This window comes from Limtongia smithiae (genome assembly GCF_038497785.1).
Source record: "Limtongia smithiae strain NRRL Y-17922 unplaced genomic scaffold V1518scaffold_9, whole genome shotgun sequence".
NCBI lineage: Eukaryota > Fungi > Ascomycota > Lipomycetes > Lipomycetales > Lipomycetaceae > Limtongia > Limtongia smithiae.
This window is the reverse complement of record NW_027117630.1, coordinates 629,127-644,228: the sequence shown is the minus strand read 5'-3', so window position 1 is coordinate 644,228 and position 15,102 is coordinate 629,127. Positions and strand designations below refer to the sequence as shown.

The following is a 15,102-nucleotide window of genomic DNA, read 5'->3' as shown; positions in this document are numbered from 1 at the left end:
GTCTGGGGCTAGGGCGGGATTAGGGCTCTGCCACGACATCTGGGCCAAATGCGCAAAGTCCACGACCGTCGCAACATCGCCGCCACGCCTCCCTTTTGCCGTCTCCGACGCCCGCTATAGCACCAAAAAACATCGTCACCGTCCTCAAACTTCGCAGACAGATCCGGCTCGTGCGTACGCATCTTTTCATGTGCGCCTTGTCTGGTTCAGTGTGCATCTGCGGCTAATTTCATGAATGGCACCTCCCCGGGCCACTCGTCGATTCGACCCTGGCGCACAAAACACGTCCGACTCGACCCGCCAGAGCAACATATCGTCGAGATCCGCGCACGGGAGGAATTGCGAGACGCAGGAGAACGCGCACGACCCAGAAGGTAGTCTGGACGAGTCTGTTGCGAACGCTGATGCGCTTGCAAAGCGCGAGACTTCACTGTCTGCTGAAATCGTCCGCAGCACCCCTGGACGCCGCCTGCGCAATTCGCGCTCCACGCCAGCGACGACGGTCACGTCCTCCGCTACGTCGCCGCAGCCATCTCCGCCACCCTCATCACAGCCCCGACGCAGCGTACGGGCTTCTCTGCCTTTGGTTACTCCACCAGTCGCCGGTCCAGCAGTCTCATTCAGCTCCTCGCCGCTCACCGCTGTCTCTGGATCGCGAACAAGCAAGCGCGTGCATAGCACCAGTAAAGCAAACAGCGATGATCTACCGACGCCCAAGCGAGTCCGTTATACTCGCAGTTTAATTCGTCAAAGCGACGATGACAAAGAGAACCAGCCGGTAGTCGGGCTCGACGGCGTTGTTGAACTCAGCGCTCCGAGCGGCAAGCCTGACGCTGAGAACGGCGACGAAGACGACGAGGAGATAGATGGAGACACTGCAAGTTTAGACGTCTTGCCTCGTATCAAAATTGTCTACAAAGTTCCCGCACCAATTGTCGCACAGCCGGCTCATATACCTGCTGAGCACAAATTTCCCTCGCTCGAGGATTATCTTACGTCCTTTCGATCGCTGGACGACGATGTCACGGAAGATGCTTTTGAGCAGCACATCACTGAAGAAGTGGAGCTTCGCGCACGTATTTCTGAAGCCGTTGAAAGCGGAGAGATATCGCTTGATAGCTCCGCTCAGGACATGCAGCTTTCGCAACTACGCAAACCATTCGAGCCTCCACGAGGGCATGCACATTGGGACTACGTTTTGTCGCAAGGAATGTATTTGTCAAAACTCGCTGCAGACGAACGCAGAAACCACACGTCTAAGGCCAAGCGTGTTGCTGCAATGGTGCAGACTCACTTCAAACGTCTGTCCGGTGCAGACGAGAAAGAACGCAAACTTGAAGAGCGACGTCTACGGCAGCTTGCCAAGCGCATGGCTTTAGAAGTAAAGCGAAAGTGGCGCTTAGCGGAGAAAGCTGTGCGCATGAAAATGGCACACGAAGCACAGGAACAGCAGCGACTTGCAGGAAAGGAACAGCTTAACAGTATTCTTGACCAATCGGCTCAATTACTTGAGGCGCGCAAAGACTTGCTGCAAATGAACAATGATCTCAGCGACATTGATGGAGAAGACGACAGCGACGATATACAAAGTTCAATGGACTCTGAGATGGACATGAGTAGCGACGATTCCGATAGCGACGACGATTTGGAAATTCCGGGACCGCAAGCTAACGGTGTTGTTGACGGACGTTCGGAAACATTTGATGAAGTCGCTGTTGCCGCCGTTGCTGCCAACGGCTCTGCTACCTCAGCTACGAGTGCTGCTCCATCCCCACCAACGGAACCACGACAGTCTGCGCGACAGGATTCGGTTGAAGATGACACGGAATCTAGAACCGCAAATGAGCGCGAAATATCCGTGTCTTCCGACCAGCTCACTCCTCCGACCCCTGTCGCAGATACGATGTACAAGACGCAGATTCCTTTTCTACTGCGTGGCAAACTCCGCGAATATCAGCACTCCGGACTTGACTGGCTTGCTGGTTTGTATAATAGTCACACCAATGGCATTTTAGCTGATGAGATGGGTCTGGGGTAAGCTTGAGCTAATTTCTTTTTGCGAATGCGCGATATTAACTTTTTGCAGAAAAACGATCCAGACGATCTCATTACTATCCTACCTTGCGTGCGAAAAGCAAGTCTGGGGTCCTCATCTTATTGTCGTTCCTACAAGTGTTATGCTGAACTGGGAGATGGAGTTTAAGCGATTTGCTCCTGGCTTCCGGATTCTCACATACTACGGCAATCCCGGTCAACGGAAAGAGAAACGACGAGGCTGGAACGATGATGACTCATGGGACGTCTGTATCACGTCGTATCAGCTGGTGATTCACGATCAGAATGCTTTCCGACGAAAGCAATGGCAGTACATGATTTTGGATGAAGCTCATAACATAAAAAATTTCCGTTCGCAGCGCTGGCAAGCTCTGTTGAATTTCAAAGCGAAGCGACGGTTGCTATTGACGGGTACTCCGCTCCAGAACAATTTAGTTGAGCTATGGTCTCTACTTTACTTCTTGATGCCGTCGTCGAAGAGTAGGTCTTCTACTGTGCAGAATGGATTTGCGAGTTTGGCGGATTTCCAAGAGTGGTTTTCGCATCCCGTTGATCGGATCATGGAAGGCGATAGATTACAGGACGACGCTGAGGCGCGCTCTACTATCTCCAAGCTGCATAAGGTTCTTCGACCATATTTATTGCGTCGTCTGAAAGCAGATGTCGAGAAGCAAATGCCAGCGAAATACGAGCATATTATTTATTGTAAGCTTTCCAAGCGGCAGCGGTATTTGTATGACGACTTCATGTCGCGCGCTCAGACTAAGGAGACACTCGCTTCAGGAAATTTTTTGAGTATTATCAATTGTTTGATGCAATTGCGCAAAGTTTGCAATCATCCAGATTTATTTGAAGTGCGACCAATCGTGACGTCGTTTGCAATGGAGAGATCTGTTGCGGCGCCGTACGAGATTAAGGAGTTATTTGTTCGCAAAAGGCTACTAGAATCGCTGGACCGGATTGATCTGCAAGGGTTGAATATGGTTCCTGCGAAGAACGAGCGGATGACTACTTGGGAATCTGATCGACTTTTTAAATTGTGTGCAAACAGTGAAATTTCGTCCGATATATCTGAGATGACATCTGGAGTTGCCGACGAGAATGGGCAATTCGATTTTTCATCTATTGATGCTTTTAAGCATGCTGCAAAGGTCCGCCGAGAGCAGGTCAAGATTACAAGATGGAAGGATAACATGCACTTGAATGAGCTTCGTTGCACTAGGCGACCGATTTATGGAAGAAACGTGGTCGATGCTTGCAAGATTGGTCCACCAGAATCGCGGCGCGATCCTGCAATTCAGCGTACACGGATCAGTCAGCTGCTTCATACTGTGTCTGATCGGGCCGTGCAAATGCAGGATACGATTGATCATTATGCTTGTCTCACACCTGCAGTTGTCGCTATGGATGTTCCCAAGCTTATGTTCCCTGAAGTGACGAAGGACATGATTGCAGAAGTGTCAAAGTCTTACGATAATCCGATGCACCAAGCACAGGTGAAATTATCGATTGCGTTTCCGGATAAGCGATTGCTTCAATATGACTGCGGCAAGCTTCAACGGTTGGCTACTCTGCTACATGACCTCACCGCTGGCGGCCATCGCGCATTGATCTTCACGCAAATGACCAAGGTTCTGGATATTCTTGAGAAGTTCTTGAATATTCACGGCTACCGTTACCTGCGCTTGGACGGTGCTACGAAGATCGAGCAGCGGCAGATCATGACGGAGCGATTCAATGCCGATCCTCGCATCACTGTGTTTATCTTGTCAACTCGATCTGGCGGTCTGGGTATCAATCTCACTGGTGCCGATACTGTGATCTTTTATGACTCGGACTGGAACCCTTCGATGGACAAGCAGTGCCAGGACAGATGTCATCGTATTGGACAGACGCGCGATGTTCATATATACCGGTTTGTCTCTGAATACACAATCGAGTCCAACATTCTGCGTAAGGCGAACCAGAAGCGCTTGCTGGACGACATTGTTATTCAAGAAGGCGACTTCACTACAGATTACTTCACGAAACTGTCGCTCTCCGATATGCTGGGTACGGAGGTGGTCGACGATGCTGCGCCGAGCTTAGTTGTGGACTCTCATCTCGGTAAGGGCGGGATTGAGAAAGCGATGGCAATGGCGGAAGACGAGGCCGATGTTGTCGCGGCTCGCGAGGCGCTCAAGGAGACCAGCGTTGATAACGAAGACTTCTACGAGCACGAGCACGAGCATAGTCGATCACACACCGTTGAGCGCTCCTGTTCACCCGCGCCGCCGCCGCGCGTCGTCTCAAGGGCGCCAGAGACAGCGGGGAACGATAACGACGGCGAAGACAACGAAGATGCGGACAACGACGAAGAGGAAGAGGATGGCATCGGCAGTGTGGACGAATACATGATCCACTTCATCGAGCAAGGCTATTACTGGGACTAGTTACGAGAATATGAGTGTAACTTTATGTTGAAATAGGTTGCTTCGGAGTTTGCGGAGTTTCGTTGTTTTTGTGTTATTTCATCTTGTCGCTGACGATCGATGACATGGATGATTAAAAATAGTCAGGTTTTGTTACAGTAACTACGTCTTGCATTAGCATTGAAATAATGTGTATTATACTCCTTGTCATACAATATGCTACACAATTACCATCTCCAAGCGATGACGCAATGACAAAACATCAAGCCACGAGTAGACTCGGCCGCCGCCGTCCCTCGCGCTCGAGCGGCGGGAGCTGCACGTTTGTGTGTGCTTGAGGTTGTACTATCGGCGAGACGAGGCCGCGGGAAGCGGCGAAACCGCTGCTGCGCGCGACGGCGGGGTCGGAGTTGTAGTATTCGTCGTAGATGGGGTATAGCAGCACTGTCTGGTCATTGATGGTAACGATCGTGTTAGTTGGGATGGTGACCCAGTCCGAGCGTTCAAATGTGAGCGGCTCAGAGGCGACAAGCACAACGTCCTGCTGCCGATCGCGGCGCTCCATGGTGTACTGCCGCGGCTTGTAGGCAGTGAAGCGCGAGCCGGTGGAGAAATGTAGGCTCGCAGCTTCCTCGGTCCGCGATGTAATGTACCGCGTCACAACGACGGAGTGGCCGTCAGTCACGGCGAAGTTGAGTAGCGACGGCTCGTTAAGGTTAATGTCGTCGCTGTCCGCGGAGGCTTGTTTGGAGGCTACAGCGTGCGCCTCGACGGCTTCGCGGGTCCAGTCCTTGATAAGTCGGATAGTGATCTCCATCGCCTCCCGCAGAATGGTATGCGGAAACCCATTCAGGCCGGCTGGGCCGGAGGGGTCGACGCCGAGCTTGTCGAGCGAGTCGAGGAACAGCGCGAACGCCCACTCCGAGTCCGTGGCCCCCTGGATTGCACCTAAATACGCGTCCTTGACATGCATCGCGAACCGGCGCTTGAGCGCTGGCAGCTTGTTGAAGTTTGCAATCTGCCCGTTGTGCATGAACATGAGCGAGTGGAACACGAACGGGTGGCAGTTTGTCTCGCTAAGCACACCCGACGTTGACGCGCGAACATGTGCAAACACCAGCGAGGACTTAGTCTTCTCCGCCAGCCGCGCCAAATTCACGTTGTTCCACGCCGGCGTCGTCGCACAGAACACACAAGGCCCGTCGCCCAGCTCCGGGTCAGTTTCGGATGTATAGTAGCCAACGCCAAAGCCGTCGCCATTGATCGGCCGACGCATATCAATACGTAGGCGCGAGTCGAATGATTGACTGTGTGTTGTTAGTGTGTGGCAACTCTCAAGATCTGTGTGCAAAAGATGGCATACTTGATAATCGAATGCTCTGGTCGTGTGAGGAGGTGTGCGAGAAGTATGGGCTCTCGCCCTCGAGAATAGTTAGCACGCACGAGCGAGCATTACGTACACAGTAGCGGCGACGTACCCTTATATATCATGAATCGGCACATTTATGACAGCTCCGGATCCCACCGAGAGGTCAAGAAAGAGGCAGCAGAAGCAGACGAAGAAGAGGTGGAGGATCTTGGAGAAAAGTTAGGCGCGGGATTCCCGCGAAATGCGTGCGGCGGTGATGGAATGACGCATTTTGGTTGCGCACGAGTAAATCACGTGAGATTCAATCACGTGTCAATTTTGATACCCTCGCCCTCGGCCAAGTTCGTCAACCACCAAATCTCGTCGCGGTGACAGCGTGCAAACACGCGCAGAGCGCGATAGAACTCAGCAATAATACGGTGAGCAATAGGATCGTTGGCGTGGAACTGTGCGTAGAAGCGGCCGTCAAAGAGTCCCAGGAACGCGATGATGAGGGACATGACTTGCTTGCGACCGCGGATAGCAACGGACTTGAACTTGGCGAGCATGTAGCACGGCATGACGTAGAGCGACGATGCCTGTAGTGGGTATAAATCCTCTAAGTCGTCTTCGTCTTCGTATAGCCAGGCCTCGTACGTCGGATCGCGTCGCTCGACGCCGCCACTTAGGTGTGAGATCGCTGGAATGACAAATGAATTGCGGAACGAAAACGGACGGAGTTGTTTGGCAAACGAAGCAAGATCCATACGCGATCGCGGAATAGGGAGATCGCTAAAATCATCTGCAAATATTGAGTGGCCAAGTGTGCCCCTCTGGAGCGGCCACACAGCCTTGAGAATACAGCACGTGCCGCGTACAAGCTGCACCCATGCCGTGCGGGTGAGGAACTCGGTTGTCGTAACCTTACTGGTCGGTGCATTTGCAATCGCGTCAATAGTTAGCAGATATCCGGTGAGAAGGAGGGCGTCGCCTGCGGCGGCCTCGATGTGGTTATGTAATCCGCTCTTGAGAATGCGTAAGGAGTAGGTCTTATGGGCTGCATGCCGGGCGTCGGCTTGTTCGGTCGTTTCACATGAGTCTCCAAACGATGCAGCGTGGACTGTCTCCGCATTGACGTGCTTGTGCATGACGTACGAGCTCGCGACGGCCAGGATGGCGTGCATTAGCGACAGATCGTTGGACGCGACAGCCGGCACACGACGACCCCACAAGTCTTCCTCCTTAGTGTGTGTGGCCGTTGCGATCGTCGTGTGCACCCGCGAAGAGTACACATGCATGAGCCGTAGATCAGCAAGGTCGAGTCCAGTTGCGCCGTTCGGTATCTCGCTGAAGGTCGAGCCTGACATGCCAGAAAGTAGCATGACGCCATTCACGACAGCAGAGGACACTCCGCAACCAGTGCGAGCAATCGCAGTCTCGTTCTCGATCATCTGCGCAGCAGACTGGAAGGAGCAGGTAAGACCGAGATGCATGCAGTGACCACAGCGCGGATGCACCTCGTCGCACTTAACACGGCGTCGCTTGCACGTGCGGCAACCAGTACGTGACTTGCGATGCGGCCGGCGCTTGCCGCGACCGGGGGGCGGCGTCGGGCTCTCAGCTTGCGATGCAGTCGTAGTATCGGCTACTATAGAAGTGGGATATGATGCTGAGGTCTGCTGCCGCGGTGGTGGGGGCGAGTCGTCCGACGGCGACGTTGGACTGCGCTGCAGTCCTACGCTCTCATCCGCTCCCACGGACATACCAGGAGACACCCCAAACGCGGTTCCAGATGTAGTCGAAGACGCAGAAGTCATGGCACCAATGGCAGGTGGCTGGCTGAAGAGCGACTCCATGAGCACGTACGTAGAATCCGGGGTGAAGTCGAGAAAGTCGAAGAGAAACGGCTGCTGTTGTGCGTACTGCTCAGCCGAGGCGGAGGCGGCAGCGGCGATAGCGGCATCTGCCAGTGCATCGGGATTGGAATGAATTTGGTCTGCCATTGCGCCACGCGGCGGTGCGTCAGCGATGGTCGGCGAGGTGTTGGCAGTGGGGTGGCTACACAAACGACTTGACGTGCAGTGGGCGACCGTGAAGCGCGTGCCTTTGGACGAGCGGCTCAGATGACAGGATTGTGGGGTTTTTGCTAATAGCCAACGCGTTACATGACTTTGACGATAGAAGAATGCTTTTATTCAAGGACTAACTCCTCGTGCAGAATCGCAACTGGCCTGGCGCATTTACCGCGTGCGGTACGCATAGTACAAGTAAATGCCGCGCTCGTGCCCACCACCATACTCGAGGCCAGAGCAATCAATCTTGCGACTTGCGCCCACCAGCGCCTCTGCCCCGCCCATATCCATTCCTAGCATATACTGGCACTGTTTCTCCCCTACATGACCAGAAGGGTGCGCCACCTGCAGCGCCTCCGTGTGCGGTGGTGCTCGGCACAACCAGCCTCGGCGGCCCTGGCCAAGGACGACCATGTATCCAGGCAGTCGTGAGTATATCATCTTGCTGAGCACATCTGAGACGCCAAACTCCCATGTACGGACAAATGGCATCGCCCGCAACAGACGCTTGTCTTGAACCGTCCATGGTGTCATGTGTGGGTTGCCTGTCAAGTCGACGTACCTGAGCTCATCGTGATGCGAGAGCGAAGAGACCAGAGACTCAGTATCTAAGTCCGCATAGCCGAGCGAAAGCTCGCGTACAGACTGCGGAATCAGCTCCAAGTGAGACTCATCGACCGGGAGACCGTACAGATTCAAGTGGGTGAGCTGCGGCGAAGTCTTTCGTAGATGCCGAAGGATCGTGTACAGGTCGTCCGCTGACACATTTGTCCACTGCAGAGATAGCCATTGCAACGAGCCGTCGGAAACTGCGGGATGCGAGGTGATAAAGCATGCGATATCAGTACTGCTGAGTCTTCGGCATTTGGACAACGATAGCGCCTGCAGATGGATGCGGTCGGAAATGTGACTAAGCGCACGCCCTGATACCTGGGTGTGTGTCAAATCTAACAGCTGCACACATTGCAAACGTGGCAGTAGAGCATCAAACGCTGTCGATGGCAATGAGACACACTCGTGGAAACTCGCACGTTGGAGAGTCGAGAGGCCGCGACTGAGGTCACCGGCTTCAGCAAACGCGTGAGTGAAGGCAGCTGAGCTCGCGCCACAGAAATCCACGGCTTCGATTGATTTGAGCGAAAACAGAGCGTCTAGGACGTTGCTGTCAATGTCGTCTTCGAGAGCCTCGGATACTAAAAATTCGCGTAGGTTTGGAGTATGACTGAGCGCGTCTCTGATCGTGTAGTTTGTGACCATCTGGATTTCGCGGTTCATTTTGCGAGTTCGTCCGAGACCGATGGAAGTGAAGTCGGAGACTGAATAGGTATGTCTGTCAGCAAGTACTAGATCAGCGGAGCGTGAGAACTTACAGTCTAGACAGCGAACCATGGGTCCGTATGCCGGATTTCCTCTTAACTCTCTGCGGAACTCTTCAAATGCACGAGGGTGACCGATGTGAACATGTGCATAGAGCATGTGAATACCAGAGGCGTAAAACTTCTTACACACAGGCAACACATTTCGCTTGTACTGTTGAAGACGGCGCGAGAGGTGGATGTGGGTTCCGTCGCACGACACGTCGTCGTCGTGCACGAGTTCGAGGATGCGTTGCAGGATCTCCTGCGGCAGAGCAAGAATGGGTGGCGGTGGATAGTAGAATAGCTGAGAGATGTCGGGCATTAATGTGTGAGGGTCGAGGGCTGGGTGGATGGCGGAAGACCACAGATGTAAGTATGCCGAGAGGAGTGTAGTAGTCAAGCGATACCAGAGTGGGAGACCAGGTAGATATAGGCGACGCGGCCGGCGGCGAGGGCCAGATCACAAGGCCCAGTTTTCTTCTTCGCTTGCTCTTGTTTTGCCTCGAGACTGGAACCATCAAGCACTCGGCCTCCGCCGCCGAGCCGCATGCGCCCTCGGGCCGTCTTCGTCATTCCTCGCCACCGCTGTCCTCAGCCCCGCCCCTTCTGCAAGATGCCATTGCCGACCGGTATCCCTTGTATTCCGTCGTCATCCCTTCTTCTGAGTGCTTACAGCCCGACAAAGGTGGCAGACCTTCCACGAGCCAGGTACGGCGAGCACACGTGTTTGAGCCGCGTGATGCAATATTGCGTCATGACCTAACCCGCAGAACCGATCCGACGCAACTGCGCCACCAGCGCGGGACTTATGCCAGAATCCCGTTGGCTTGTGCACTTTTTTTTGCGCGCGCAATTCTCCTACTCACATTCAAGCTTCAGCACATTAGCAGTACACACAATACGCAGAGAGCCTTGTCGACTTGGTTGCGCCTGCAGAGTACGACTATGGCACCATCTACCGCTGCACGCAAGCTGCAGAACGCGCTGCGTCATGCGCAGCAGGCTCAACAGGCTGACGCTCAAGACAGCGACTCCGGGGACAGTTTTCTCGACGACGACGAGGGTGACGCGGACCACCAAGGTCCAGACTCCGACGATGACGGCGCCGAGATCAATGAATTTGGCATGCTCAAGTCATCTGATGATAGCTCTGTCATCGGCGACCAGAATAGTGATTACGACGAGGACGGTACCGCCGAGCTGCAAGAAGGCAATGGCGCTCACGACATTGACGAGGACAACGAAGATGAACCGGCTGACGACATCTATGATGATAGCAATGCTAGTTCTGAAGTGGATGCCGAAGAAGCAGACGACGACGACGACGACGACGGTGCTATTGCCACTCTCCGTGACGCCATAACATCTGCGACCACAGCGCGCGCAGCAGAAGAGGCTGCCAACAAGGTCAAGAAGCGCAAAATACCCGGCTTCACGATTCCACAGTACGAATATGCAGACGAAGATGAGGCTACTACTCCAAAAAAGAAACTCACGCTCGATGATATCCGGCAGCACACTTCCTCTACCTTCGGTACTCGCGCTCTCCAGTCACTCGACCATCTCGAGAAGAAGGCAAAGACAAAGTCAGAAGTTGTTAAGGCACGCCTTGGCCGTCGTCTAGAATCACGTATAGACCGCGCCGCCGCCTACGCTGTTGCGACAGACAATATCACACGATGGGAGGACACCGTCAAGCAGAATCGCCAAGCCACACATCTTGAATTCCCCTTGCAAAAGGAAGACACTGCGGACGCCACTGCAGGTGTCACTGGTACTCTGGACGAAGATGAGGAGATTTCTCGTGAGAAGCTCTTGAACGAACTCGGATCAAACGAGGCCACAGTCGAAGATGTTGCCAAGCGGCGCGAAGCTTTGCGGAAAGCCAGAGACCAAATGTTCCGAGAAGAAATGAAGGCGCGGAGGCTAAAGAAGATTAAGAGCAAGACTTATCATAAAATACATAAGCGGGAGCGCGAGCGCGCTAAAGAGCTCGCAGGCCAGCTTGATGGGTCCGATGCCGAGGAAGACGGCGACGACGATTACACGAAAATGGTACAGCGTGCTCGTCAGCGCATGGATTTGAAGCACAAGTCTACGAGCAAATGGGCACAGGACGTGAAACGTATGAATCTACACAAAGACAAAGGCACACGCTCGGAACTCGAAGCTATGTTGCGACGAGGCGAGGAGCTTGAAAGGAAGATCAGCGGTGCAGATGAACAAGAATCGAGCGACGATGATGATATGCTGTTGTCCGCTATCGACGACGCCGAGGCCTCACCCGAGCCAGTCAAGGGCATTGCAGGAATGAAATTCATGCGTGATGCCGAGGAGCGCTTAAGGCTGCAAAATGAGCAGACAGTGGAGGAGGTGCGGCGTATAGAGGCAGGTGGAGACCTTAGGGACGAGCGGACCACATCAACTGCGTATGAAGTGATCAATGACGGTCGAAGAAAGTTCACGCCTGGAGCTCAGGAATCTTATGCAGAGCTGGTCGATGTCATGGAACAGTCTGAAGAACAAGACGAAGCTCCTAGAGCTCTCGACAAGAAATTGGCATCTATCGTTGTTCGCTCGGCGATCGATTCGAAGGGAAGCGCTGGTCGCAAGGAGAAGGGCACGAACGATGATGCCAGCGAATCTGCGAATCCGTGGATCCAGGAAGTTGACGGTGGATCAGTTGCCAAGGGCGGCTCGCTCCTATATCTGAGCAAGGATAGCACACGAACCGCCAAATCTCAAGAAGCGCTGAGTCGTGCAAAGCGAAATACCCGAAAGCATGTGGATACGACGGAGGTGCAGATTGATGCCAATCAGATTCTGCAGGCACGAGATATACACGATGAAGGCATCGACGACAGCGAACAGGCGGATGAGACCGACGATGCACAGGTCACAATGACATATCAGTTCAACAAGCGGAACGCAAAGCATGCTGTTACATTCCAACAACGCGACTTGGTCAAACGCGCGTTTTCAGGCGATGATGTCGTCCGTGAGTTTGACGAAGAGAAGAAGCGCGTCATCGAGGATGAAGGCGACAAGGAAATTGACGTGACGCTACCTGGATGGGTATTTCTTCATTTTGACGACTTCGTCAGTATTTTCTTCTAACACAACTATTAGGGCTCCTGGACAGGCAAGGGCACTCGCAAGCCGCAGCGCCGCTTCATCGAAAAAGTCTCCGGCATCAACCCAAAGCAGCGCAAGGATTCGAAGCTGAAGAACGTGATCATCAACGAAAAATCCATCAAGAAGAGCGCAAAGTACATGACAGACCAGGTCCCGTACCCGTATGAGACGCGCGAGCAGTACGAGCGCGCGCTGCGGATGCCAATTGGCAAGGAGTGGAATGCGCAGACCACCACTCAGAAGACTACAAAGCCTCGGATTATTGTCAAAACTGGTGTCGTTTTGGAGCCGCTCAGTCGGCCGTTGGTGTAGATGGAAGTAAGGTAGTTCATAGAACATTGCGTAGACATCCTAGAGGTGCGTACGACCATGTAAATTACACACAACGGTGCATCGCGACACAAAACAAACCGATAAGCTCGTCATCGCTATGCTCGCGTCATCGCGTTCAGGCAAGACTAAACTATGCGCTTGACAGGATTTCATGATCGGGCGTGAAGGCGCCGGAGGCTAGGCGTGCCGCTGTCGATCAATCAATTTCGCAATCACCAGCCGCTCCGCATCATAGTTGTTCCATGTTGTACCGGAGAGTCCCCTCTTCTCTTCTTCGGTCCTTCTCGACCGCAATTAGCCTTCACGTACCTTCACTACGAGCTCAATTCAGAGCCATGGCGGTCGCCGAATACACTATTTCCACTGTGCGTCTTATTTTCAATCGTATTAACTCATTGCACAGATTGCTAACCACGCCTGTTGACGGCGATGTTCACAGGCGTACTTCACGCCGCACACTGCCCTAGGCGAGGGCCCGACTTTTGTTCCCCAAACCAATGAGCTGTATTATGTTGATATCCATCGTTGTCAGATTTGCGCTGTGAAGCTGCCAGAATCAGCGCCGTCGATGACGATAGCGTGCGCTTCTGACGCTTCTGCCCCGGCAATCACAGCGTACGAACCTTGGTCGGAAGGGGCGGCGGCTATTCGGAAGACCACATATTCGGAGCCGATCGGTGTGCTTGCGTTGCTTGACAGTTCACCGGAGAAATTTCTTGTTGGCGGCAAGTACGGATTTGCGGTTGCGAAGCCCAACGAGTCGGCTAAATTGGAGTACCTTACCAAGGTATACCAGCCGGAGGACAAGTTGTACGCGATCATGCGCGTGAACGACGGCAATGTTGATCCGACCGGCGAGCACTTTTTCGCTGGCACCATGGAGCAAGATATTCCTCAAGAGAGGTCGGCATTGAAGATCGGTACTTTTTACCGCTACTCCGCAGACGGCAGCTGCACCGCGCTATTCGATAAGTGCCAGATTCCCAATGGCTTGGTCTGGACGTCCGACAACAGGACGATGTTCTGGAACGATTCGCCGTCAAGTACTGTATGGAAGTTTGACTACGACGTCGCGACGGGCACACCGTCCAACAGACAAGCGTTCATCACGATCGACGCGAAGGGCGAGGTTCCGGACGGCATGACAATCTCCGCGCAGGACGATTTGTTCATCGCGATCTGGGGCGGCAGCAGAGTCGAGCAGCGCGACTCGACCACTGGGGCTCTGAAAGCGGTGTTTAAGCTGCCGGGGAAAAAGATCACTTGCCCAACATTTGGCGGGCCTGGTCTTGAGGATCTCTTCGTGACGAGTGCGGCTGCGAACGAAGATATAGATCATGTGTGGACTGAGGCTGATGGTCTTGGCGGTGAGATCTTCCGGTTCAAGGTACCGGGACATCATGGCAAGGTGAGGGGGGTGTTTAAGGGCATCGCCTAGACAATTTTTAAATAGCATTGTACTTCCAAACTAATCTCACATCATACCATCATACGGCAAAACTTGCAAATACCTAGACCAGGGACACAAAGTCATACACAAGTCTCTTCTCCAGTGGAGTAGGCAACGATGACGACTTGAAGAATAGCCGCACAACATATTTTCGTTCAACCGTCTTCTCGTCGATCTGTATATCTGCAAATCCAAAAGTCTGATAAGACTCCCACTCCCTTGCCTTCGGCTGCGACGTATCACCACGCGCGTAGGAGAAAATGGCAATCGACTCGTCAGCCCCTGCAGTCTCCTGACCAAGCTCGCTCCACGTCTTTGCTAAGAACGGCGATATCTTCGCGACATCTGCGACTTTTACGCGTGCAGATTTTGAAATGACGGGTCCAAATACGGAGGACACACGCGCGCGCGCTTCACCGTCCAGAGTGCGTGGCTCCTCGGATTTCGCAGCGTTGCCAACAGTTTGTACGACGTCGAAAATTTCGACGCCGTCGTCGTTGATGTGCAGGTCAATGGTGACGGTAATGGGAACATATTCGATGGCTTTGCGAACTGTCCAATTGACACCCTGTACTTTCAGTACCTATATATCCAGTCATGTCAGCAACAGTAATTGGCAGGCTAGACGAAACTAAGACCAGTACATCATCAACGCTGGAAGAGAGCATCTTGTTCCGCTTGACAACTAATTTGAGTCCCTTCTTAGCCGATTCATTGCTAAGAGAAAGCGAAAGTGGAATTGAAGTTGACATTAGAGACGCCGCGGAGAATGTAAGGTAAAATCAGAGAAGGCCGGTATGTAGACAACTAACGAACGACAGAGAACAGAGGAGCAAGAGTCAGGGTATTAGAGCTCGTAATCGCAGCAAAGAATGCCGACCAGTTGTGAACATGTGAAAGTTGTCGCGCTAGCTGCGGGGTATTCCCGAAGACTAGCAGG

At 53.3% G+C, this 15,102-nt stretch overlaps 7 protein-coding genes across 7 annotated transcripts; 3 read left to right on the top strand and 4 right to left on the bottom strand.

The window, feature by feature from the left end:
* The first annotated feature begins 56 nt into the window (after positions 1-56).
* V1518DRAFT_386013 (SNF2 family N-terminal domain-containing protein) lies at positions 57-4,702 on the top strand. The gene is made up of 2 exons (XM_066901697.1): positions 57-2,034; positions 2,087-4,702. The coding sequence occupies exons 1-2, from the start codon at positions 236-238 to the stop codon at positions 4,485-4,487; spliced, it is 4,200 nt and encodes a 1,399-aa protein (XP_066758604.1). The 5' UTR covers positions 57-235; the 3' UTR covers positions 4,488-4,702.
* Positions 4,608-6,054, bottom strand: V1518DRAFT_341314 (nucleophile aminohydrolase). The gene is made up of 3 exons (XM_066901189.1): positions 5,945-6,054; positions 5,830-5,887; positions 4,608-5,773 (listed from the first exon to the last, which is right to left on the bottom strand). The coding sequence occupies exons 1-3, from the start codon at positions 5,967-5,969 to the stop codon at positions 4,729-4,731; spliced, it is 1,128 nt and encodes a 375-aa protein (XP_066758603.1). The 5' UTR covers positions 5,970-6,054; the 3' UTR covers positions 4,608-4,728.
* V1518DRAFT_419980 (uncharacterized protein) lies at positions 5,754-7,991 on the bottom strand. The gene is made up of 2 exons (XM_066904895.1): positions 5,945-7,991; positions 5,754-5,887 (listed from the first exon to the last, which is right to left on the bottom strand). The coding sequence occupies exon 1, from the start codon at positions 7,815-7,817 to the stop codon at positions 6,141-6,143; it is 1,677 nt and encodes a 558-aa protein (XP_066758602.1). The 5' UTR covers positions 7,818-7,991; the 3' UTR covers positions 5,754-5,887; positions 5,945-6,140.
* Positions 7,985-9,923, bottom strand: V1518DRAFT_419979 (uncharacterized protein). The gene is made up of 2 exons (XM_066904894.1): positions 9,257-9,923; positions 7,985-9,202 (listed from the first exon to the last, which is right to left on the bottom strand). The coding sequence occupies exons 1-2, from the start codon at positions 9,564-9,566 to the stop codon at positions 8,055-8,057; spliced, it is 1,458 nt and encodes a 485-aa protein (XP_066758601.1). The 5' UTR covers positions 9,567-9,923; the 3' UTR covers positions 7,985-8,054.
* Positions 9,787-12,792, top strand: V1518DRAFT_419978 (small-subunit processome). Its single transcript, XM_066904893.1, has 2 exons — positions 9,787-12,319; positions 12,374-12,792. The coding sequence occupies exons 1-2, from the start codon at positions 10,190-10,192 to the stop codon at positions 12,689-12,691; spliced, it is 2,448 nt and encodes an 815-aa protein (XP_066758600.1). The 5' UTR covers positions 9,787-10,189; the 3' UTR covers positions 12,692-12,792.
* V1518DRAFT_419976 (SMP-30/Gluconolaconase/LRE-like region-domain-containing protein) lies at positions 12,793-14,619 on the top strand. Its single transcript, XM_066904892.1, has 2 exons — positions 12,793-13,077; positions 13,152-14,619. The coding sequence occupies exons 1-2, from the start codon at positions 12,955-12,957 to the stop codon at positions 14,148-14,150; spliced, it is 1,122 nt and encodes a 373-aa protein (XP_066758599.1). The 5' UTR covers positions 12,793-12,954; the 3' UTR covers positions 14,151-14,619.
* On the bottom strand, positions 14,139-15,095 carry V1518DRAFT_419973 (uncharacterized protein). The gene is made up of 2 exons (XM_066904891.1): positions 14,807-15,095; positions 14,139-14,745 (listed from the first exon to the last, which is right to left on the bottom strand). Exons 1-2 carry the CDS (start codon positions 14,912-14,914, stop codon positions 14,224-14,226), a joined length of 630 nt encoding a protein of 209 aa, XP_066758598.1. The 5' UTR covers positions 14,915-15,095; the 3' UTR covers positions 14,139-14,223.
* Between the last annotated feature and the right edge of the window lie 7 nt (positions 15,096-15,102).

Excerpts from the sequence above, each read along its gene's own strand:
- V1518DRAFT_419976 (XM_066904892.1), top strand. The coding sequence starts at position 12,955 with ATGTTGTACCGGAGAGTCCCCTCTTCTCTTCTTCGGTCCTTCTCGACC. Across the intron at positions 13,078-13,151 it reads CCGAATACACTATTTCCACT|GCGTACTTCACGCCGCACAC; the intron begins GTGCGTCTTATT and ends CGATGTTCACAG.
- V1518DRAFT_419973 (XM_066904891.1), bottom strand. The coding sequence starts at position 14,914 with ATGTCAACTTCAATTCCACTTTCGCTTTCTCTTAGCAATGAATCGGCT. Across the intron at positions 14,746-14,806 it reads TCTCTTCCAGCGTTGATGAT|GTACTGAAAGTACAGGGTGT; the intron begins GTACTGGTCTTA and ends CTGGATATATAG.
- V1518DRAFT_386013 (XM_066901697.1), top strand. The coding sequence starts at position 236 with ATGGCACCTCCCCGGGCCACTCGTCGATTCGACCCTGGCGCACAAAAC. Across the intron at positions 2,035-2,086 it reads GCTGATGAGATGGGTCTGGG|AAAAACGATCCAGACGATCT; the intron begins GTAAGCTTGAGC and ends AACTTTTTGCAG.
- V1518DRAFT_341314 (XM_066901189.1), bottom strand. The coding sequence starts at position 5,969 with ATGTGCCGATTCATGATATATAAGG. Across the intron at positions 5,888-5,944 it reads CCGATTCATGATATATAAGG|GGCGAGAGCCCATACTTCTC; the intron begins GTACGTCGCCGC and ends ACTATTCTCGAG. Across the intron at positions 5,774-5,829 it reads CCAGAGCATTCGATTATCAA|TCAATCATTCGACTCGCGCC; the intron begins GTATGCCATCTT and ends AACAACACACAG.
- V1518DRAFT_419979 (XM_066904894.1), bottom strand. The coding sequence starts at position 9,566 with ATGCCCGACATCTCTCAGCTATTCTACTATCCACCGCCACCCATTCTT. Across the intron at positions 9,203-9,256 it reads CATGGTTCGCTGTCTAGACT|TCTCCGACTTCACTTCCATC; the intron begins GTAAGTTCTCAC and ends ATACCTATTCAG.
- V1518DRAFT_419980 (XM_066904895.1), bottom strand. The coding sequence starts at position 7,817 with ATGGCAGACCAAATTCATTCCAATCCCGATGCACTGGCAGATGCCGCT.
- V1518DRAFT_419978 (XM_066904893.1), top strand. The coding sequence starts at position 10,190 with ATGGCACCATCTACCGCTGCACGCAAGCTGCAGAACGCGCTGCGTCAT. Across the intron at positions 12,320-12,373 it reads ACGTGACGCTACCTGGATGG|GGCTCCTGGACAGGCAAGGG; the intron begins GTATTTCTTCAT and ends CACAACTATTAG.